Below are 23,807 nucleotides of genomic sequence, written 5' to 3'. Positions count from 1 at the left end.
GTTATCACAGGGAGGTGAAATCAATCCGCTTTCATCTCTGATAAAATATTACAACGGAAAAACAGGGTTACAAAGTGTGCACAACGTTAAATTCATACTCAGTAAAACTTTCTTTTGCTTTGAGAACAGCTGAAGTCTGTCTGGAGAACTTTTTGTGTTCTTTAGCAGTTTTCTCTGCATCCAAATCAAAGTGAAATGAGTCTGAGTTCATGGGTTTTTCATTTCATGTGAAGTGTGTGGAGTTTTAATATCGCTGTGTTTGAACAAGCTAACGTTAGCTAAACTGCTGCTCAGAACAGCAGAGAGCAGATGGCTGGAAAACATCCTGCTGCTGTTTCTGTTCTTCAAAATAAACCACAGGCAGTAAATACTTTACTGAGAGGAGGAGGAGGAGGAGGAGGAGAGGAGAGGAGGAGAGAGGAGGAGGGGGGAAGAGAGAGGAGGAGGAGAGGAGAGGAGGGGGAGAGGAGGGGAGGAGAAGAGAGGAGGAGGAGGACGAGAGGAGGGGGGAGAGGAGGGGAGGAGGAGAGGAGGAGAGAGGAGAGTAGGAGGAGGGGAGAGAGGGGAGGGGAGGAGAGGAGGAGGAGAGAGGAGAGGAGGGGAGGAGGAGGGGGGAGGAGAGGGGAGGAGAGGAGGAGGGGGGAGAGGAGGGGAGAAGGGGGAGGGGAGGAGGAGGAGAGAGGAGGGAGGGGAGGAGGAGGAGGGGAGGAGAGGAGGAGGGGGGAAGGGGAGGAAAGGAGAGGAGGAGGGGAGAGGAGAGAAGAGAGGAGAGGAGGAGAGAGGAGGAGAGGAGAGGTGAGGGGGGAGGAGGAGAGGAGGGGAGGAGGAAGAGGAGGGGAGAGGAGAGGAGGGGAGGAGAGGAGGGGCGGAGAGGAGAGGAGCAGGAGGAGAGGAGGAGGAGATCAGGGAAGGAGGAAGAGGAGGGGAGAGAAGGGGAGGAGAGGAGGGGGAGAGGAAGAGGAGGGGAGAGAAGGGGAGGAGAGGAGGGGGAGAGGAAGAGGGGGGGAGGAGAGGAGAGGAGAGGAGAGAAGAGAGGAGAAAAGAGGAGGAGAGGAGAAGAGGAAGAGGAAGAGGAGGGGAGAGGAGGGGAGGAGAGGATAGATTAAAAGAAAGGAGGGGAGGAAAGGAAAGGAAAGGAAAAGGAGGGGAAACGGAGAGAAAGGAGGGGAGGAAAGGAAGGAAAAGGAGGGACGAGGGAAGGGGAAGGGAAGGAGGGGAAAGTAAAAGAAAGGAAATAAAGGGGAAAGGGAAGGAAAGGAGGGGAAAAGGAAAGGACGGGCGGTGAAAAGAGGAAAGGAAAGGAGGAGAAAGGGAAGGAAGTGAGGGGAGGAAAGGGAAGGATGGGAAAAGAAAGGAGAAGAGGAAAGGAAGTGAAGGAGGGGAGAGGAGGAGGTGTTAGTTTTAATCCCTGATCTTTGGGTTTGAGTCTCGACAGGAAGAATCTGCTCTTCACACACACACACACACACACACACACACACACACACACACTGCAGAGAAGACAGTGTTCCCGCATGTGTGTGTGTGTGTGTTTTAATATGCAACGTGCCTGCTTCCCCCAGCACACCTTCCCCTTGACAGTACCTGTGTGTGTGTGTGTGTGTGTGTGTGTGTGTGTGCGTGTGTGTGTGTGTGTGCGTACGCTCGTGTGACTAAGCCGACCCTGAGGGGACTTTCTATTGTGCTGTCAACGAGCTGCAAAGCCTCATGGGTAATAGATGAGAGATGTTTTTCAGCTGCTTGCCTAGAGCACTCACACACACACACACACACACACACACACACACACACACACACACACGCAAAACACATCCAGGTGATATCAAGGGGAGGGTGCGATGGGGAGAAGCAGGCGCATGACGCATTAAAACACACACACACACACACACACACACACACACACACACAGGTAGAGATAGAAGTGTTCTTCCACTGTTTGTCATGGTAATTTAGCTAGTGCAGCATAAAATGTAGACTATGAAAGTTTAAGGGTTGGTTGCTATGGTGACAACAGTCTGGACTTTAACCCCATGCTGTCAAGTGTCGGGTCCCACTTTCCTCCGAGTCAGGAACACGTCACAACTCGGCCTTAAAGATTATTTTCACTGTCGATTAATCTGTCAATTATTTTCTCGATTAATCGATTAGTTGTTCGGTCTATAAAATGTGAGAAAATTATGAAAAATGTGGATCAGTGTTTCCCAAAGCCCAAGATGACGTCCTCAAATGTCTTGTTTTGTCCACAACCCAAAGATATTCAGTTTACTGTCATAGAGGAGGAAAGAAACCAGAAAATATTCACATTTAAGAAGCTGGAATCAGAGAATTTTGACTTATTTTTCTTTAAAAAATTACTCAAACTGATCAATCGATTATCGATCGGTTATTATTATTAGGGGCGTTTTTAACCCCTTTATTTTTTATTTTCACAGGCATTTTAGGAACTTTCAAGGAAAACTTTCCCCCGATACTTGCCTCTGTTACTTTCTGTTTCTGTTTCCAAAGCATTTCAATGTACAGTATGTATATGTCTAAATTATATAATGTGAAAAAATGTAATAAATACTACACTTGAGGTGGTATAAATTGAAGAAATCAAACTTCAGAATATAAATAATCATCATTCAGTTTACTGTCATAGAGGAGGAAAGAAACAAGAAAATATTCACATTTAAGAAGCTGGAATCAGAGAATTTTGACTTATTTTTCTTAAAAAAATGACTCAAACCGATTAATCGATTATCAAAATGGTTGTCGATTAATTTAATAGTTGACAACTAATCGATTAATCGTTGCGGCTCTATTTCCCAGTGGTTCACGTGTTTTAAGGTCGGAAAAAACTGAAGAACGTTTCCTCAGCCTGCTAGGCTAACGTTAGCATTCGAGCTAGCGATAGACTAGCTAGCGAGCGATCTTCGGCTATTTCAGTGGATTCTGAATGTAAACACCTCAGGGAACTGAACACCACAGCACTTTAGTTATCAAGGAATATCCACGTGTTTTAAATTTGTACTTGTGGTTTATTTTCAGCTTTATTGTATGAAATGTTTTCTGTTCTCGTGTGACTCTGCGCTCTGTTCAGCCATGTTGGAAAGAGCGATGATGTCACAACTCGACCGATTCTTGCTGCAGCTACGATCCTGATCTCTCCGACCGGATCATCAGACAGAATATATGGAACTTCCTGTTTGGAAACTTCTTCAGACCGTAAATCCGACAGCAGGGTCCAGCTGCAGACCTCCCTCCAGAGGCCAGGAAGTTCTGTGAGCCAATGGGTTCTGAGCATGAGTAGTAGGGTTCCATTGTATGAAGTAAGTAAACTTTCACTTATTTCACCTTAGCAGTCCACCAAAATCTGTTTCTCAACAAATTTGAGGCAAGAAATAATAACATATTAGATCTACAAGGCCTAATTCAAAAGTTTTTTCATATCAAGGACCCCTAATTTAGTCCACATTAGGGCCACAGACCCCCATTTGATGAGATTTTGTCTCTCGGACCCACATCTGAGAATATTTTTTATTGTCAGATATGATTTTGTCCAGAATTCCATGACTATCTGTATTGTAGGTAGAGAGATAACAGAGAAACTATGATCAAAACAGTCATTCTAAAATGACAAAATAATGAAGTTTAACAATTGATCAATTTGCTGGGGACCCCCTGGAATGCCCTCAAGGACCCCTGGTGGTCCCCGGACCCCACGTTGAGAACCACTGGTCTAGACGATACAAATGGTGTACTAGGGTTTCAGTGTCAGACATTGTTGATATGCCGGATTTTGGAAATGTTACAAAGATGGAAGAAAGATTAACCTGTTATGTAATGGTAGAATAAAATGGTTTGGAACCATTAGCCTACCTTCTGTGTTGTGAATGTTTTCAAGGTGTGCTTTGACCCCTACAATCACCGCCTGCAGCTACACTGGAATTTGTAATTTTTTAATCTGATTGATAATTGTCTGAGTGACAATTATCAATGTAATGGAAGTTTGTGGCGCTTCAGAGCTCATACTTATCCCCTGTGGTTTGGAATGATTGAAAAGTCACTCATATTAACATATTAATGATATGAATACATGGGTATTTGTTTTTGCGCATCAATAATTATTTTAATAACTGTAAAACCTCTCAGCTCAGTGACTTGCTGTGAGTCGCTTTATACAGAAGCTAGTCCAACGGGTCACAGCAAGATGGCCGCCGTTGATTTGAATGGGAAAGACTGTTCTGTCTGTTCAGGTTCTGTGGCTGAAGTCTTCCTGTGGTCGACTAGCGGCTAAGTGGCTAACAAGATTTTCTATTGGCCGCAAAATAGCATCTTCAGATGTTCAGTCCCCTCCTGCTTCAAACGCTCCACAATCATCCCGGTCCCCAAGAAACCCTCCATCACAGGATTAAATGACTATAGGCCCGTCGCCCTGACGTCTGTGGTCATGAAATCCTTCGAGAGACTGGTGTCGGCCCACCTGAAGGACATCACAGGCCGCCTGCTGGACCCCCTGCAGTTTGCCTACCGAGCAAACAGGTCAGTGGATGATGCAGTCAACACGGGACCGCACTACATCCCGCAACACCTCGACTCCCCAGGGACATACGCAAGGATCCTGTTTGTGGACTTCAGCTCGGCGTTCAACACCATCATACCAGAAATCCTCCGCTCCAAACTCGCCCAGCTCGCTGTGCCAGCCTCCACCTGCCAGTGGATCACGAACTTCCTGACAGACAGGAGGCAGCAGGGGAGGCTGGGGAAAACCACATCCAGCACCCGGACAATCAGCACTGGCGCCCCCCAGGGATGTGTGCTTTCCCCTCTGCTCTTCTCCCTCTACACAAACGACTGCACCTCAGGAGACCCGTCTGTCAAACTCCTGAAGTTTGCGGACGACACAATGGTCTTCGGCCTCATCCGAGACGGTGATGAGTCTGCATACAGACGGGAGGTTGAACAGCTGGCCCTCTGGTGTGGTCATAGCAACCTGAAGCTGAACAAGCTCAAAACAGTGGGCCCCCCCATCACCATACTCAACAGCACCGTGTCTGCTGTGGAAACCTTCAGGTTTCTGGGATCCACGATCTCCCAGGACCTGAAGTGGGCGTCCAACATAGACACACTCATCAAAAAGGCCCAGCAGAGGATGTACTTCCTACGCCAGCTCAGGAAGTTCAACCCGCCTCAGGAGCTGCTGATCCAGTTCTACTCTGCAATAATCCAGTCTGTTCTCTGCACATCCATCACTGTCCGGTTTGGATCGGCCACCAAACGGGACAGGAACAGACTGCAAAGGACAGTCAGGACTGCAGAGAAAATCATCGGTGCCGACCTGCCCTCCATCCAGGACTTGTACATCTCCGGAGTCAGGAAGCGGGCAGGAAGGATCACTGCAGACCCATCACACCCTGGACACAACCTGTTCTAACTCCTCCCCTCTGGTAGGTGCTACAGATCACTGTACGCCAAAACAACCAGACACAAGAACAGCTTCTTCCCACAGGCCATCACTCTGATGAACACTTAAATCACTTAATGACAGGAACTATCCCTGTGCAATAAACCAGTAACACCTACCTCATGTATATAATTCACGCCCCCCCCCCCCCCCTCCTCCCCCATCATCATCATCATCATCCGTAGTAATAGCTGATGTTGATTGTGTATATAATATATAATATTTATTCCAGCATCTTTGCACTCTGCACCACTGCACTACTGTCCCAGTGTTGTTTACATATGTGTATATATATACTATATATATATACTTTCTATACTTTTTTTTCTTCATACTTTTTTATATATATGCATATTTGTACATAGTAGTTAGATGTTTAGGTTTACCTCTGTCCATTGTGTTGTCTTTGTTTTTAGCTGTATATTTATTCTGTGTAAGTACACTGTGAGCAACGGAAAAGCCGGAGTCAAATTCCTTGTATGTGTACATACTTGGCCAATAAAGCTGATTCTGATTCAGATGCAGGTTCAGATGTTCAGATGCGGGTTCAGATGTTCAGATGCAGGTTCAGATGTTCAGATGCAGGTTCAGGTGTTCAGATGCAGGTTCAGGTGTTCAGATGCAGGTTCAGATGTTCAGATGCGGGTTCAGGTGTTCAGATGCAGGTTCAGATGCAGGTTCAGGTGTTCAGATGCAGGTTCAGATGCAGGTTCAGATGCAGGTTCAGGTGTTCAGATGCAGGTTCAGATGTTCAGATGCGGGTTCAGATGTTCAGATGCGGGTTCAGATGTTCAGATGCGGGTTCAGATGTTCAGATGCAGGTTCAGATGTTCAGATGCAGGTTCAGGTGTTCAGATGCGGGTTCAGGTGTTCAGATGCGGGTTCAGATGTTCAGATGCGGGTTCAGATGTTCAGATGCGGGTTCAGATGTTCAGATGCGGGTTCAGATGTTCAGATGCGGGTTCAGATGTTCAGATGCAGGTTCAGATGTTCAAATGCAGGTTCAGGTGTTCAGATGCAGGTTCAGGTGTTCAGATGCAGGTTCAGATGCAGGTTCAGGTGTTCAGATGCAGGTTCAGGTGTTCAGATGCAGGTTCAGATGCAGGTTCAGGTGTTCAGATGCAGCTGAACACATGTTGTCTCTGCAGCTGTGAAGAAAACCCAGAGCCTCTGTGTCTCCATCAACACTGACCTTAAACTGCATACTGGGAGGATTATATCACACACACACACACCCAGCCCATCCTCGAGGGTAAACATGCAGTGTGTGTGTGTGTGTGTGTGTGTGTGTGTAAGCCATTAATGTAATTGCCCTGTGCAGCAAATAAAGCAGAGAAACACCAGGCTGGTTTCATCTCACTAAAAGCATATTCTCTCTTTCTCTCTGTCTCTCTCTCTCATTCCTCCTTTCTCTTCCTTTGTTTTTCTTTCTTTTTTTCTTTGCTTTCTTTCTCTTTTTCTATCATTCTGACTCACTCTACTTCCCCTTTTCTCTCTCTCTCTCTCTCTCTCTCTCTCTCTCTGTCTTCATGTTTCTCTCTCTTTCCCTAGAGCTCTCTGGTCTTCTCTGTGTGTGTGTGTGTGTGTGTGTGTGTGTTTGTGATCATTCATGGCTTATAGCAGCAAGGGAGGAGGAGATGAAACACTCTTCTGTGTTCCCTGAAGACACACACACACACACACACACACACACACACACACACACACACAGTGCTACAGGCTGAACATACATAATCAATCAACCCTCAATATGGACTAGAAATAGAACATATAGGCTACACACACACACACACACACACACACACACACACACACACACGTGTCATATGACCTTCATACCAAAGAAGCAGCAATGAATGTCGGTGGAACAGGCTGCTGTGTGTGTGTGTGTGTGTGAATAAATAAAGGTTACAATAACGTTACTGGGATTAAATTAGAGACAGAGACTGACGGAGAGAGAGAAGAGAAAGACAGCGTTCAGTCAGCTGTGTGTGTGTGTGTGTGTGTGTGTGTGTGTGTGTGTGTGTGCGCAGTAAAAAAGCACTCAACCTAAGTAGCAGACAGTAAAACTCCACATCAAAACATCAGGCTGCAGCTCATTAGTGTGTGTGTGTGTGTGTGTGTGTGTGTGTGAGAGAGAGAGAGAGAGAGAGAGAGAGAAATTCTCATTAGTGAACACAGACTGGCAACCATCAAAGTGTGTTTCTGCCAGTGTGTGTGTGTGTGTGTGTGTGTACGTGCTTCTGTGTGTGGGTAGTTGTGTGTTTTTCTGTGTTTGTATTTCTGTACATGTCTGTGTGTGTGTGTGTGTATGTGTGTGTGTGTGTGTGTGTGTGTGTGTGTGTGTGTGCTTGCTGCCAAAATGAGTTTTTGAACAGAAGTGGATTGAGTGTAATCCAGATTAAAGTGTTTACACTGCGACTACACACACACACACACACACACACACACACACACACACACACACACACACTCTTCAGATGGAATTCTACTAAGAGCTGCATTCACTGAAGTAGTTTCAGTTACTACGGCAACGGAGTGGATTTCCCATCAGACCTCTACTGTCTCTCTCTCCCTCTCCTCTCTCCGTCTCTCTTCATCTCTCTCTATGTCTTTCTGTCTCTCTCTCTCTCTTCATCTCTCTGTCTTTCTCTCTGTCTTTCCCTCTTCATCTCTCTGTCTTTCTCTCTCCCTGTCTCTCTGTCTTTCTTTCTCTCTCTCTTTCTCTGCGTCTCTCTCTCCCTGTCTCTCTCTTCATCTCTCTGTCTTTCTCTCTCTCTCTCTCTCTCCTTGTCTCTCTCTGTCTTTCAAATCAATTTTTCAATTCAATTCAAAAGGGGCTTTATTGGCATGGGAAACATACGTTTACATTGCCAAAGCAAGTGTGAAGTCAAAACAGAAATGTACATACAATTAAAGATATACTAGAATAAAGACATGTGTAAACAGAGCTGTGTCTTTCTCTCTCTCTCTCTCCCTCTCTCTCTTTATTGGCTGTTAAACAGAAACAGAAAAAACCTTCAAAACTAAAGGTGAAATCTATAAAAACCAAGAGTTTGTGTATTATAACATTTTTGAATTCTAATAGAATTGTAGAACTACTGGAATTGAACATCTATCTATCTATCTGTCTGTCTATCTATCTATCTATCTGTCTATCTATAACTATATCTATCTATCTGTCTGTCTGTCTGTCTGTCTGTCTGTCTGTCTGTCTATCTGTCTGTCTATCTATCTATCTCTATATCTATCTATCTATCTATCTATCTATCTGTCTGTCTGTCTGTCTATCTATCTATAACTATATCTATATATCTGTCTGTCTGTCTATCTATCTATCTATCTATCTGTCTATCTATCTCTCTCTCTCTCTTTATCTCTATTTATCTGGCTCCCTCTAGTGGTTCAGGTGTTGAACAGCAGTAGTCTGGTTTATTTCTCTAAATAGATCCACAATAGAACACAAACCTCCACATTTCCTCACAGTTTCTCTACTGAGAGACCTGGAACCTCCTTCAAGGACCCCTGGAGGCCCCCTGGACCCCAGTTTGGGAACCCCTCTATCTAACATACTGTAGGAAGGTCAGCTGTTTGTTTTTTTCTTTTAATAGAAGACTGTCAGCTGTTTTTTCCTCTCCATCTCTTCATTTCTGCCTTGTTCCCTCTTTTGTTTTCCCATCATCTTTCTTCAAACTCTTTCTCTCGTCTCTTCTCCCTTTCCCCCCCAACACACACACACTCACACACACACAGGCACTTTAAAACACATTTAATTCAACAAGCAGTAACAAATCCACATCAGCAGACGGACAGGGTCCGGTCTGGAGGCACAGCAGTTTTACAAATCTGTTATTTTGGCTTCTGAATAAAAACCTGTATGAGTCTGTTAATAATAACCAGAGTCACTCCGAGCGTTTTGGGTTGATCTTCGTCTGGGAGGATAAATCGAACGCACCTCCAGCAGTAAAACACTCTGCAGCTGAAGCTTCTTCTTCACTGTGACAAATGAAGAGTTTCAGTCCGAAATGATAAAAAAAAAAAAAAAAAAAATCTGTTTTGGGGAAAAAGGAAAAAGCTGCTGCCTGAAATTCATCAGACAGTATTTCAAACTTTCCACATGATTCTACTCTTTTATTTTATTTTATTTAAGGAACTGTCTCAAGATGGCTGACCCATCATGTGCTTTACTTTCTGGAATAAAACTCGTCAAATATCACAATATATGAAATGACAGTGAGGGTGGATGTCTGATAGTCAATATTTTTTACATTTTTTATACCAAAATCATTCAGAGTTTTCTTCTCCTCAGGGAGGGGAAAAGCCTCTGAGACATCATGGGACACTAAAACTCTCCACTGAAACCCAGGATGGATAATAATTAGGGTTAGACTGATATACCAGGCCGATATCGGATATTATGAAATATTAGATATCATCCACCTCTGATATGATGGAGGTTTCTCCCTGACCACAGCTGGAAAAACAGAAAAACTCTATAATATACGAGGGATAATCCTTGCCAGTCACTTAAGGCAGGGGTTCTCAACCTTTTTCCATATCAAAGACCCCTAATCTAGTCCACATCAGAGCCACGGACCCCCATCTGTCTGTAGGCAGAGAGATAGCAGTGAAACTATGACCAAAATAATAATTCTTCTTCATTTAATTGTGTTAACTCCTTAATAACGCTGAAGTTTAACAATTCATCAGTTTGCTGGGGGGGACCCTCTGGAGCCCCCCTGGTGGTCCCCGGACCCCATGTTGAGAACCACTGACTTTAAAGGTACGAATGAGGAAGTAAAGGCATGAGTTCTCGGTCGATACACATTTTTGCTGTGGGTTTTTTTTTTTTTTAGGGGGGATAATTCATGCCTTTTCATTTCTGGCAAGGATTATCCCTCGTATATATTTTGTTTAGATTCCATCAGTCTGGGTTTGAAGTGGAGAGTTTTAGTGTCCCGTGATGCTCTAGAGGTTTCACAGGCTTTTCCACCCTGAGGAGAAGAAAACTAAAGTCATTCTTATACAATCAAGTTTAAAAAAATATTCAGTATCAGCAGAGAATATGAAAATGTTGGCAGCTACCATCCAAAAAATATCAGTATCTGTCTTCAAATATCATTCAGGTTATTTAGTAATTCAGGTTCAGGTCCTCCCACAGACAACAAGGGGTAAGTATTGATCAATTCGACAATCAATATGTAATCAGACTGCATCAGGTCACACTGGAGCACATCTGGTTATTAATAAAAGGACGACAGATATCAGTCCGGTTCCAGACAGTCCAAGACCTGGAAGTAACCGTCCAGGCCGCAGGGTGAGGTGGGGGGGGTGGGGTGGGGGGGTTGGGTGTCCGATCACCTGATGGTGCGGTACATCATGAAGTCGACCGTGGTGCATCGTGGGAACTTGCCGATGGAGCTCTCCTCCACGGGCGTGTAGACCTTGATCTGCCTCATGTGCGTGTCCCTGCCGTTCTGGTGGTTCGCCAGCACCGCGATCTGGATCATGAAGGTCCGGATCGGGTTGTTCACCTGGAGACGCGCACACACACACACACACTTTAGTCATTCAGCTTGATGCTTTTATCTTTTATCGAACCTGTGACTTTAATATTACACACTTGGCCACTGTGAGTCCCACAAAACACACACACAAAGAATCAAACCAAGAATCACAAAAAAAATTACCCCCCAAAAAAATCCCAAATAATCATATTAAAAGTCAGAGAAAAAAACAAAGAATCACACAAAAAATCATGAAGAATCACATAAAAAAAACCCCCACACACACACATTAAGAATCACATAAAGAATCGTGTGAAGAATCACAAAGAATCTTGCGAAGAGTGTCTTAAAAATCTTGAAGATTCGAGCAAAGAATCACATGAAGAATCACATAAAATTGCAAAGAATCACACAGACATTTTTGGAAGAATCACATGAAACATCACACACACACACACACACACACACACTTTGGTCATTCAGCTTGATGCTTTTATCCACAGCGACTCACTGCCTTGCTCAGGAGCATCTGACTGTTGCAGGAATCGAACCTGTGACTTTAACATTACAGGACAGAAACTCTGACCCACTAGGCCACTGTGAGTCCCACAAAACACACACACACACACAAATAATCACACCAAGAATCACAAAGAAATCATGAAGAATCACATGAAAAATGATACATGCACACACACACACACGCAAAGAATCACGTGAAGAATCGAATGAAGAAGAATCACAAAAAATCTGAAGAATCGCACAAAGAATCGCATGAAGAATCACATAAAATTACAAAGAAACATGTGAAGAATCCCACAAAAACAATCTTGAACAATCACATGAAACATCGCACACACACACATACACACACACACTTTTAAATGTGTCATGATGCTGCTTTCTGCTCCTCTTAATGGGACTAACAGACAGACAGACTCAGACTCAGACTCAGAGAAAAGCTTCACTGGCAGGAATCAAGCAGTACTGCAGAGTGTTGTATCTGTATTGTAGCTTACTGTATCCTGTGCTGTTGTAATATGCTTTAGATATTACAACTAATTAATAAAGAAAAGGATAAATGAATGTGTTTGTTGTCGGTTTCTCACCTGATCCAGCAGAGAGATGTGGATCCAACCGCTGGGCTCCACCATCTCTAACTGCTGCGGAGAGGAAGAGGAGGAGGAGGTGGGGGAAGGGGGAGGGGGGGGAGAGGGAGGAGGAGGAGGAGGAAGAGAGGGGGGAAGAGAAAGAGGAGAGGGAGGAGGAAGAGAGGGAGGGGGAGGAGGAGGAAGAGGAAGAGGAGGAGGAAGATGAGGAGGAAGAGAGGGAGGAGGAAGAGGAGGAGGAAGAGGAGGAGGAAGAGAGGGAGGAGGAGGACGAGGAGGAAGAGAGGGAGGAGGAAGAGAGGGAGGAGGAGGAGGGAGGAGGACGGGAGGAGGAGGAGGAGGGAAGAGAAAGAGGAGAGGGAGGAGGAAGAGAGGGTGGAGGAGGAGGAAGATGAGGAGGAAGAGAGGGAGGAGGAAGAGGAGGAGGAGGAAGAGGATGAGGAGGAAGAGAGGGAGGAGGAAGAGAGGGAGGAGGAAGAGGGAGGAGGAAGAGGGAGGAGGAGGAGGAGGAAGAGAGGGAGGAGGAGGAGCAGGAGAGGGAGGAAGAGAAAGGAGAGGGAGGAGGAGGAGGAGGATGAGGAGGAAGAGAGGGAGGAGGAGGAGGAGGATGGGTGGAAGAGGAGGAGAGGGAGAAGGAAGAAGAGGGAGGAGGAGGAGGAAGAAGAGGAGGAGAGGGGGGAGGAAGAGGAGGAGGAAGGAGAAGAGGAGGAGGAGGAAGAAGAGAAGAGGGAGGAGGAGAGGAGGAGGAAGAGGATGGGGGAAGAGGAGAAGAGGGAGGAGGAAGAAGAGGAGGAAGAGAGGGAGGAGGAGGAGGAAGAAGAAGAGGAGGAAGAAGAGGAGGAGGAAAGGGGGAGGAGGAGGAGGAAGAAGAGGAGGAGGAAAGGAGGAGGAGGAGGAGGAAGAAGAGGAGGAGAGGGAGGAGGAGGAAGAGGATGGGGAAGAGGAGGAGGAAAGGGAGGAGGAGGAGAAGGAAGAGGACAAGGGGGAGGAAGAGGGGGAGGAAGGAGGAGTAAGGAGGAGGAAGAGGAAGGAGGAGGAAGGAGGAGGAAGGGGGAGGAAGAGAAAGAGGACGAAGAGGAGGAGGAAGAGGAGGAGAAAGAGAGGGAGGAGGAGGAGGAGAAGGAGGAGGAGGACAGGGAGGAGGAGGAGGAAAAGGAAGACGAGGAGGAAGAGAGGGAAGAGGGAGGAGGAAGAGGAGGAGGAGAGGGAGGAGGATAGGAGGAGGAGGGAGGAGGAAGAGGACAAGGGGGAGGAAGAAGAGTTGAAGAGAGGAAGGAGGAGGAAGGAGGAAGAGGACAGGGAGGAAGAGAAAGAGGACAAAGAGGAGGAGGAAGAGGAGAAAGAGAGGGAGGAGGAGGAAGAGGAGGAGAGGGAGGAGGAGGAAGAGGAAGAGAGGGAGGAGGAGATAAGGGTGGGGAGAGGAGGAAGAGGAAGAGGGGGAACAAGGAGAAAGCAGGAGGTGAACCAGGTGAGCGAGGAGGGAGGAAGAGAGGAGAAGAGTGCAAGGAGAAACTTTAGTAATAAATATTTAATTGTAAATGCAGCAGATTTTCTATGTAAAAAAACAAAACAAACGACCAGTGGAGCAAGATAACCTTTAACCTTTGACCTTTAACCTTTAACCTTTAGTGTAAAGTGTATGTGAGCAGGTCAGCTGACAGGCTCTCACCCTGATCTCCTGCAGGTTGTGGAAGTTGTTTCCCACTCTGACAGAGATCTTACTGGGTGTGTAGCTCTCATCTGATTTATAGTCTGCATAGAACAGCATCTTCACCGTGGTCTTCCTCCTGGAACAACACATACACACCAGCACCAAACAGCAGCTGTTAACCTACTGTCATCTTCCTCTTCAAAAATAACACGATGTACAATTTCAACTTGACGCAAAATTCCAAGATTTTTCCATAACTAAGTCGGAGCGCTTCCATGACCAAAAACATGTTCTTCCTCCGTGTGTGTGTGTGTGTGTGTGTGTGTGTGTGTGTGTGTGTGTGTGTGTGTGTGTCACCTGAACTGGATGTTGACCAGGTGAGGCTGGGAGCCGTCTGACTGCCAGTAGGTCTCCAGGTTATCGTCCCTCAGCTGGTCCACTCCGAAACCTGGACACGGATGGACAAACAGAGTTGTAATGACAGTCCGTACATCCACACAGTGAGCTACGCACCTGGCTCTGGAGCCGTCAGCCCCTGTGGTCGTACCGGGTTTGCAGGAGGACAGAGACCACACCGCCTGGGAGCCGATCTCCCGAACCGTCCCGGTCCGCTCCAACTGCTTCGGGTCGGCGCCGGGCGGGGTCTTGCTCGGGGTGGCCATCCTCTGAAACACAGGGAGGGAGGAAGGGACCGTGGAGGTGTGATAACACCGGCAGGGACAGGGTGCAGGTAGGCGAACGCTAGCTTAGCCTTCAGCTGTTCTGATGTAGTATCGGCAGCCTGCGGTCTGCTAGCCCAGACACGCTCCGTTTTCTCTTGTATGGAGCTAACGTCATGCCAAATTCTGTTTAAAAATCTGACAGTTTAGCGTTTCCTCGCTTATCGGCAAAGGTTCACAAATGGTAGAACAAAACTTAATAGCTTTGGAGAATCGTACAGTTCCGCTGGAAAAGTCGGCATAGAAGTAGTGCACCAAATAGCACATTATTTCAATAAAATCCCAACTTTTTGGAACTAATTCACGCTGCCTGTCACCTGTCCACGGTGTATTTTGTTGGAAGAAATGTGTGGGAATAACAAGCGATACCGAATTTAATAGAAGATCCTAACGATTCTTAATATGCCTTCAGGCCTGTGCCCATATTCCACCGCATATATAACTTGGTGATACGCAAGGCAACATTAAACTGCCAAATGTTTTCATTGAGTTTGGTGTGACGTTCTAGCTAGATGCTAGTAGCTAACCTTACCTCTGCGGTTGCCTGGCTGGCTCAACGCCACTAAAAGTTAAGTTTGCGACAGGAAGGTATACTTACACGACGAATTAGTAAATGTCTTCAATGTGTTGTTTCAGTGCATTGCATATTGCACTGCTGTACAGAAAAGAGAAATGAATCCGTTTGGTGTTTGCTACTTCGAATCTCCCACTTCTCTGAGTTCTGTCGCTGGTGACCGACGTCACCAAAACACAGCCCCCGTCGCAGGCTGAGTGCGCGCCTCCCGCCATCTTTCCAGCCGGCGTCCAAGAAGAACACGTTGCTGGAAAACTGAAGTTTGATTCTGAATTAACTGCCTCGAAACGTCGCTGTTCACCTGTCTTCTTTACAACAGACCGACAGGAGCCAGCGAGCGGTGAGTTTTTATTCACTGATCCGGGTTTGCTGCCCTTTTCGGGTTGTATTGCCATAGAAACCGCCTCTCTTCCCTAACCGAGTAGCTGTCAGATGCTGGGCCTCCGCTTTGCGTTTTGCTAATGTCGTAAAAATGTGATGGGGGTAAGCTAACTGTTAGCTAGCTGTAACGGTTAGCATGTCGCGGTACATGTTAGCTTCCAGCTTAGCTTGTAAAGCAGCTGGTTAACCAGTCTGAACACACGAGCAGAGCTGGTTAGCGGCGGTTATCGCCGATTCTGTCCCACAACTGAAACGGCCTTTTTTATCTAGCTGGCACTGTGACTGTTAACACTGCTGGCAGGCTAGCCCTGATAAGGTTTTCTGTTATACAGACAGAACGACTCGCCAAACTCCGTTCACTAAACTGACCATTTAAAGTTGTCTTGCGCATCGGCAAACACACGTACCAGCTATAACACGATTGACGACGTTTTATCAATCTTTAGACTGTGCTGATAAATTCGGCATACAAGTGATCAACAAAACAGAACTGCATCTCAATAAAATGTAAGCTTTCATACTGCTCACCACCGCACATCACGATGTGTTTCAGTGGATGGACGTCGTTGGGGATAACGGGTTAACCAATTATACAAATCGGAATCTTCTGGAAAGACGTGCCGCTTGGTGTATTGAATGCACGCCGTATTGAAGAGTGGATACTAATGAATAGTTAAAGGTCTCAAATCATGTTCTACCTGTTGTCTATGTTCACCGACAAACAAGGCAACATTAAACTGCCAGACTTCTGAATGGAGTTTGGTATGACGTGCTCATAGAAGAGACAGCGGGACGTTATCGGGGCTGGCTAGCAGCTAACTTAGCATTCATTCATCGCAGCGCTAATCATTCAAATTTCCAACCTTATATTGCCTTGTGGTCTTATATGGAAATACATAAAATCAGACTTCTCACTCTCATTGGATTAGAGTGAGTGTCAGAAACAGAGGGTGATTTCGGGGTGTGGTAGTAGATGTTTGGAACTCCGTCGTTAGTTGCTATATATTTTTTGCAGGCTCCTTCCCTCCACAGGGAGGTCAGAGGTCAGGGTCTGGAGCTGGTTGGGGTTCAGTGTCTCGCTCAGCCACACTTCAGCAGAGTGGACAGTGTGTTTGCTGTCACAGGTTCACACCTGACCGTCACCTCAGTTAAATATTAACAAGAACACCAAGTCAAGTCCATGTCATTATTGTCAAGTCTCAAGTCTAAATGTAGAACAGCAAGTCAAGTCAGAACAAATCAAGAGTCCAGTATCAATTTAATATCTTAAAGAAAACTAAATATCTAGGACTTTTCAATGCAATATGGTTTTAATAGGATAAAAACTGAATTTAAATTCAGTCGTCTGCTGGAACAAATCTCATCACTTTCAATCTGAGTCATTTACACAAACACAAGATCTCAAGTCAAGACTTTAGAAACCTTTTCAAGTCATCAGAGTACAAGTCAGAGTCAAGTCCCAAGTCACCAGAACCCAAGTCAAGTCGAGTCTCAAGTCTTCTCTTCATGCATCAAGTCAAGTCCCAAGCAGTTAACAATTGTGATTCGAGTCCAAGTCATGTGACTCGAGTCCCCCAAGTCCTCTTACTACCTCTTACCCCCCCCCCATTTCTCCTCCATTTCCATACCGTTTCTCTTCCTTTTTCTTCTCTCTCTCTCTGAAGTTCCTCAGTGGCTAAACATCCCCTGCAGCTCCTCAAATTCAACCAGCCATTCATTTATCCTGACGTAAAAACACCCGATTAACTCTCTCTCTCTCTCTCTCTCTCAGCTCCTAGCCCTCCTCCTCTCGTTTCCATCATGGCGGACAAAAACACCAGGATAGCCATCGTCAACCACGACAAGTGCAAACCCAAGAAATGCCGTCAGGAGTGTAAGAAGAGCTGCCCGGTCGTCCGCATGGGTGAGTCCGTCCGTCCAGAGGGGCTGAACTCTGACCCGATGTTCAGATTAATATGTTGCTTATAGAACTGATCCATTCATGTTCCTGTTTACAGAGGAGGATCACCGGAGACTCGGACAGTTTCAGACTTTACTGAAAACTTCATGATCTCCGTTTCCCTCTAAATCCGGAGCATGCTCAGTTTCAGCCTCCTTTTTTTCTGCTTCTGTCATCTTCTTTTTTTTTTTTAAGGTGTTTACAGTGTGAAATGTCTTCAGTAATGAGACTGACTGAGATCAGAATACTCCACATGTCTGAATGTGATTCTGCTTACTCCACTATGACTTTATTCAGGTTCAGGGGATCAGAAAATGCTGTTTACATGGAAACTTCTTATTCTGACATGTTGTTTTAATCAGGTTCATATCAGATTATTGCTGTGTGTCAGTGAGTACAACAGTAGCTTCCGTTCCTAGATCACCAACATTATAAGCAACCAGAGGTCACAGCACCCTAAGGTGGAAGAAACACTCCTGTGATCCCAGAGTGATCGAGTGAAAGGGAAGTGGGAGGGGGGATAAAAAGGTAGAAGTGATTTTTAGACCTGAATATGGGTTTGTCAATATATATCAGGCTGATATTGGCCTTTTGTTAAATATCAGTATCGTCCAGCTCTGATCTGATGGAGGCTCAGTCTGGAAAACCTCACATGAGCTTTGATTTTCTTCACACATTTTCTTCATTCGTTATTTATGAATGAATCCGTCATTTAAAGGCAGTTCAAGAAGTTTCTAGAGCTGCTCACCTGTGGCTGGGCGATACAGGAAAAAAAAATAAAATCATAATAATTAGCTGGATTTTTTTGGGATACCGATAAATAATGCCATCTGCTTGCTTAGGTATGGAGAAATCAGGTGCTAAATAATCTAGTTGAATCAAGAATCTAGTAATATACAGCATTAAACTGTATAATACTGACATTCTCAATTTTTTTTGTAATTATTTTGAGAAACTTGACCTGATATTTGCTATATCTTTAATTTAAACAACAAATCTGTACATCACAATTCACCATGTCAGTTAAAGTCCACGGTACGATCACACTAAGAAACCCTATGCTGACACTAAAAGAATCTCATCAGTGGAGAGTTTTAGTGTCCCATGATGCTCTGAATGCTGTTTCAGAGGCTTTTCCACCCTGAGGAGAAGAAAACTCTGTGGAGAAACACTGAATATTTAGATTTTGTTTTGTCATCGGCACAAAATATCAGCTTGTTGGAGACTTCAGTCCAAAAATATCAGTATCAGCCTTCAGAAACCCATATGGGTCGAACCCTGATGTTGACACCAAAGGATTAATGTTTATCCTAACGTGTGTGTGTGTGTGTGTGTGTGTGTGTGTGTGTGTGCAGGCAAGCTGTGTATCGAGGTGACCCCACAGAGTAAGATAGTGTGGATCTCAGAGTCTCTCTGTATAGGATGTGGCATCTGCATCAAGGTAACAGCCGCAGCAGCTGTTTCTCTTTCTCTTCACACTTCACACTGTTGTTTTTTTGGTTTGTTTTTGTATTTTTTTTGTCAAGAAAATGTAAAATTCATAACCTCTGCTCAGTGAGTCCCAGCGAGTATTGCACAGTTATTTAAGGGCTGTACCGAATAGTTCGAAGCTTCATTCATAACGTTGATATTCAAATTTTAAAGCCTGTTCAGACTTTAATTTGAAATGTTCTGATTTTGTGTCAAAGTTAAGGATCTTTGGCTATTCCTATATATTAATATCTTCTGGCTGAAATTCCACTTTTCCTGATGTTTGCACATATTCTCTTTGTTTTGTTGGGTACGTAATGCCGTAAATCTACATATGGGTACCTGACTATTAAGACAGACTTGAAAAATTGTGAATATATCTTTTGTTTTAACATATTTGGTTAGTAATTTTCATTTTGTATTGCCATTTCTGTCGTAGCATAATGTTGCTATAAGCCTAAGGGCGCAATTATTATTTCATCATTATTTTATGCCCTTATTGGATTAGCCTACATGTATTTATGTTGACAAAACTGACGAGTTATATTCATTAAAGAAAGTTTATTTAATAAAAAAAAAAAGCCTAACTCATATTTAATCCGATGAATCACTTTATTCAAATTGAGTATTTTGTTTAAATTAACTTACAAATAACTAACTTACAAATAAAAATGGAAATGAAAACGACTTACACATGGAAATGAAAACATTAGTAAAATAGGAAAAAGAGTACAGAAATAATAATAGTGTACACAAACCAATATATTTTTTTTTCATAAAGGAAACAAACAACTACAAAATAACTATACAAAAAGTAAATGACAGAATGAAAATTATTGATACATGCAGATAGTACAATACATGAGATAGAAATATAAGTAGATAATAATGTTAAGGCTTACAGATTGACTTGACATGTTTAACAAGGTCAACTTTAAATGTTTCTTAAAACAGAGCAGAGAGGAATGTTGTTGTTGTTGTTGATGTTTTGTCTGTGTGGCGTTCAGGTGAGAGGGACCTGCACACCTTGAATACAGGTAAAAAAAAAAAAAAGACAATAATGGACAAAACGCTTATTACATCATAAAGGTGTAGGAAAGGAAAAGGTGATCAAAGTGGAAAAAAGCAGGATGGGTTTAGTCCGTTATTGTCATTTTTTTCCTGTATGTAAACTGGTTAGTGTGTGGGACAGGATCTGATCTGCTCTGTGTGTGTGTGTGTTATTTCTGTGTGTGTGTGTGTGTGTGTGTGTGTGTGTGTTTCTCTGTGTGTGTGTAGAAATGTCCCTTCGGGGCGTTGTCCATCGTCAACCTGCCCAGCAACCTGGAGAAGGAGACGACCCACAGATACTGCGCCAACTCCTTCAAACTGCACCGGTGAGGGATCAATACATATTGATCAGAGTCAGCACAGGGGTCATACTGATCAGAGTCAATACAGGGGTCATATTGATTAGAGTCAATACAGGGATCATATTGATTTAGATTCAATACAGGGATCATATTGATTAGAGTCAATACAGGGATCATATTGATTAGAGTCAATACAGGGATCATATTGATTTAGATTCAATACAGGGCTCATATTGATTAGAGTCAATACAGGGATCATATTGATTAGAGGCAATACAGGGATCATATTGATTTAGATTCAATACAGGGATCATATTGATTAGAGGCAATACAGGGATCATATTGATTTAGATTCAATACAGGGATCATATTGATTAGAGGCAATACAGGGGTCATATTGATCAGAATCATCTCTCAGCGTAACTAAAAGTCTGTTTGGTGTCAAACCGCAAAATGTCAGAACAACCAGCAACACCAAGCTGGGAGGACCAAACTTCTGTAGTGACATGGAAAAACAAATGTGATTGTGTGTGTGTGTGTGTGTGTCCAGGCTGCCCATCCCCCGGCCCGGTGAGGTCCTGGGTCTGGTCGGGACCAACGGTATCGGGAAGTCCACGGCTCTGAAGATCCTGGCCGGCAAACAGAAGCCCAACCTGGGCAAGTATGATGTGAGTATTAACACGTAACAAACCCAACGCACCTCACAGTGCCGGGGGGGGGTGCGTACGTTTAGAGTCGGGGGTGTCCCTGCTGCTGGGGGCGGGGTTAGAGCCCCCAGCTGATTCCTTCCTGTATATAAACAGACGTTATCGGCCCCAGATATCGGTCGAACCTCTGGATATATCTGGATCTGTCGGATACTAAAAGATATTTTTCTGCTCAGGTGGTTTTAAAAAGTTCCTGCCTGGTATGTAGACTGGTATGTCTGACTGTGTGTGTGTGTGTGTGTGTGTGTCACAACCCCCAGAACCCTCCAGACTGGCAGGAGATCCTGACCTACTTCAGAGGCTCTGAGCTGCAGAACTACTTCACCAAGATCCTGGAGGACGACCTGCGGGCCATCGTCAAGCCCCAGTACGTCGACCAGATCCCCAAGACCGTCAAGGTAACCACACACACACACTCCAGATCCCCAAGACCGTCAAGGTGACCACACACACACTCCAGATCCCCAAGACCGTCAAGGTGACCACACACACACACTCCAACGCCTGTGAAGTGAAGGATGAATGAAAAGAGGAATGAAGGAGAGGTGGTGTCAGGAATGAAATGACAGATTCAGTCTCAGCTTCACTCTGGTTCAGGGGTAGTCGGTGTTGTAATTCTCCCTCTCTGCCTGCAGGGGTCAGTAGGGGCCATCCTGAGCAGGAAGGATGACACAGACTCACAGGTCCTGGTCTGTAAACAGCTAGGTGGGTCTCTCTCTCTCTCTCTCTCTCGCTCTCGCTCTCTCGCTCTGTCTTTTTTTCTCTCTGTCTCTCTCTTTCTCTCTCTCTCCCTCTGTCTCACTCTCTCTGTCTTTCTCTCCCTCTTTCTCTCTGTCTCAGTCTCTCTCTGTCTCTTTCTCTCTCTCTCTGTCTCTCTTTCACTCTGTCTCTGTCTGTCTCTCTCACTCTGTCTCTCATTCTCTCTCTCTTTCTCTCTCTGTTTCATGCTCTCTCTGTTTCTCTCTGTCTCTCTCTCTTTTTCTCTGTCTGTCTCTCTATCTCTCTCTCTCTGTCTGTCTCTGTCTCTCTCTCTGTCTCACTCTCTCTCTCTCTTTTGTCTCTCTGTCTCTCACTCTGTCTCTCATTCTCTGTCTCTCTTTTTCTCTCTGTTTCACGCTCTCTCTCTCTTTCTCTGTTTCTCTCTCTTTTTCTCTCTGTCTTGATCCCTCTCTCTCTCTGTCTCTCTCTCTCTCTCTCTCTCTCACTCAGCACCTTGTTATTGAACAGCTAGGGACAAACACACACACACACCTGTACAGCATGTTGTAGTAAACTGTGTCAGTGCTTCACACTCAGTTTGTCGTACGTCGTCTGCGTTGTGATTGGTTGACGTTTGCGTCGTTGTTGCCGGGACCCACCTGAGGGAGAGGAACGTGGAGGATCTGTCCGGAGGAGAGCTGCAGAGGTTCGCCTGCGCCGTGGTCTGCATCCAGAGGGCCGACATGTGAGGGGACACACACACACACACACACACACACACACACACACACTGTACACCTCACAGACACTCTTAACGACTGACCCTGTCTGTGTTTTCAGTTTCATGTTTGACGAGCCGTCCAGTTACCTGGATGTGAAGCAGAGGCTGAAGGCTGCTATCACCATCCGCTCCCTCATCACACCGGACAGGTACAGCCCATCAAGGAGAGGAGAGGAGAGAGGAGACGAGGAGAGGAGAGGAGAGGGGAGAGGAGAGGAGACGAGGAGAGGAGACAAGGAAAGGAGAGGGGAGAGGAGACAAGGAGAGGGGAGAGGAGAGGAGGAGATGAGGAGAGAGGAGAGGAGACAAGGAGAGAAGACTAGGAGAGGAGAGAGGAGACAAGGAGAGGAGACTAGGAGAGGAGAGAGGAGACTAGGAGAGGAGAGAGGAGACAAGGAGAGGAGACTAGGAGAGGAGACAAGGGAGGAGACGAGGAGAGGAGGAAGTTATAAATTCTAGTTAGTATAAACAGGTGGGAGAATACATTTCCGTATATACTGTAACTGAATATATCGGCTCTTATACAGAAACAAAAAAATGACATTGAAGAAATAGATTTTTTTATAAAACACTTAATATAAGAAAACAAGTGATTTTTTTAAAATTTGTTTTATTAAACTTTTAATATAAAAAACAAGTGATTTTTTTCATTTTTGTATAAAACTTACTATAAAAAACATGATTTTTTTCGTTTTTTTTATAAAACTCTTAATATATAAAAAACATGATTTTTTTTTATAAAACTTAATATATAAACAAATGATCTTTTTATTTTTTTTTAATAAAACTCTTACTATAAAAAAACATATTTTTTTTTATTTTTTCATAAAACTCTTAATATAAAAAAAACCAAGTGATTTTTTTTTGTAATGAAACTGTAAATGTAATGTGTGTGTGTGTGTGTGTGTGCAGGTACATCATCGTGGTGGAGCATGACCTCAGTGTGTTGGACTACCTGTCAGACTTCATCTGCTGTCTGTATGGAGTGCCGAGCGCGTACGGAGTCGTCACCATGCCCTTCAGCGTCCGGGAGGGTGGGCACACACACACACACACACATGACACACACCACACACACACACACACACACATATGGCACACACACGACACACGACTTTAGCACTATCTGTCAAAAATCACAAAATCCTTCAAAGTTCGTATCCATTAATAATCCATTCCTCCCTTTCCTTCTTACCTCCCCCTCTTCCTTCCGTCCTTCCTCCCTCTTTAACCAATTCCCCCCTCTTTCTCCCTCCCTCACTTCCTTCCTTTCTCCCTCACTGTCTCCTCCCTCCTTCTCCACTTCTCCTCCCCTCCCTCCCTCTCTCACCTCCTTCCTCCCTCCTTCTCCACCCCTCTCACCTCCTTCCTCCCTCCTTCTCCACTTCTCCTTCCCTCCCTCCCTCTCTCACCTCCTTCCTCCCTCCTTCTCCACTTCTCCTCCCCTCCCTCCCTCTCTCACCTCCTTCCTC

General features: G+C 44.9%; 2 protein-coding genes across 2 annotated transcripts; one reads left to right on the top strand and one right to left on the bottom strand.

Moving 5' to 3' along the window:
• Positions 1-9,219: 9,219 nt before the first annotated feature.
• anapc10 (anaphase promoting complex subunit 10) lies at positions 9,220-15,154 on the bottom strand. Its single transcript, XM_071514574.1, has 6 exons — positions 15,031-15,154; positions 14,261-14,378; positions 14,071-14,161; positions 13,732-13,849; positions 12,063-12,116; positions 9,220-10,980 (listed from the first exon to the last, which is right to left on the bottom strand). The coding sequence occupies exons 2-6, from the start codon at positions 14,373-14,375 to the stop codon at positions 10,804-10,806; spliced, it is 555 nt and encodes a 184-aa protein (XP_071370675.1). The 5' UTR covers positions 14,376-14,378; positions 15,031-15,154; the 3' UTR covers positions 9,220-10,803.
• Positions 15,155-15,240: 86 nt separating this feature from the next.
• Positions 15,241-23,369, top strand: LOC139640378 (ATP-binding cassette sub-family E member 1-like; the record flags this gene model as incomplete). The annotated part of the gene is made up of 10 exons (XM_071514575.1): positions 15,241-15,346; positions 17,159-17,290; positions 18,682-18,767; positions 20,075-20,172; positions 20,699-20,816; positions 21,116-21,253; positions 21,491-21,561; positions 22,204-22,299; positions 22,395-22,484; positions 23,248-23,369. Coding segments are annotated over exons 2-10 (922 nt in total), but the record flags the coding sequence as incomplete, so codon positions are not given.
• Between the last annotated feature and the right edge of the window lie 438 nt (positions 23,370-23,807).

The sequence above is a fragment of the Centroberyx affinis genome, unplaced genomic scaffold (genome assembly GCF_046629955.1).
Source record: "Centroberyx affinis isolate AG114_WGS23_722 - 3 ecotype Tasmania unplaced genomic scaffold, CSIRO-AGI_Caff_v1 ptg009249l_1, whole genome shotgun sequence".
Lineage (NCBI taxonomy): Eukaryota > Metazoa > Chordata > Actinopteri > Beryciformes > Berycidae > Centroberyx > Centroberyx affinis.
This window is presented reverse-complemented; position numbering and strand designations above follow the sequence as displayed.

What these genes read in the sequence shown, in the direction of transcription:
- anapc10 (XM_071514574.1), bottom strand. Translation starts at nt 14,375, where the DNA reads ATGGCCACCCCGAGCAAGACCCCGCCCGGCGCCGACCCGAAGCAGTTG. An exon ending in TCTGTCCTCCTGCAAACCCG is followed by an intron (nt 14,162 to 14,260) that starts GTACGACCACAG and finishes ATCCGTGTCCAG; the next exon opens with GTTTCGGAGTGGACCAGCTG. An exon ending in ACAACCTGCAGGAGATCAGG is followed by an intron (nt 12,117 to 13,731) that starts GTGAGAGCCTGT and finishes TCCTCTCCGCAG; the next exon opens with CAGTTAGAGATGGTGGAGCC.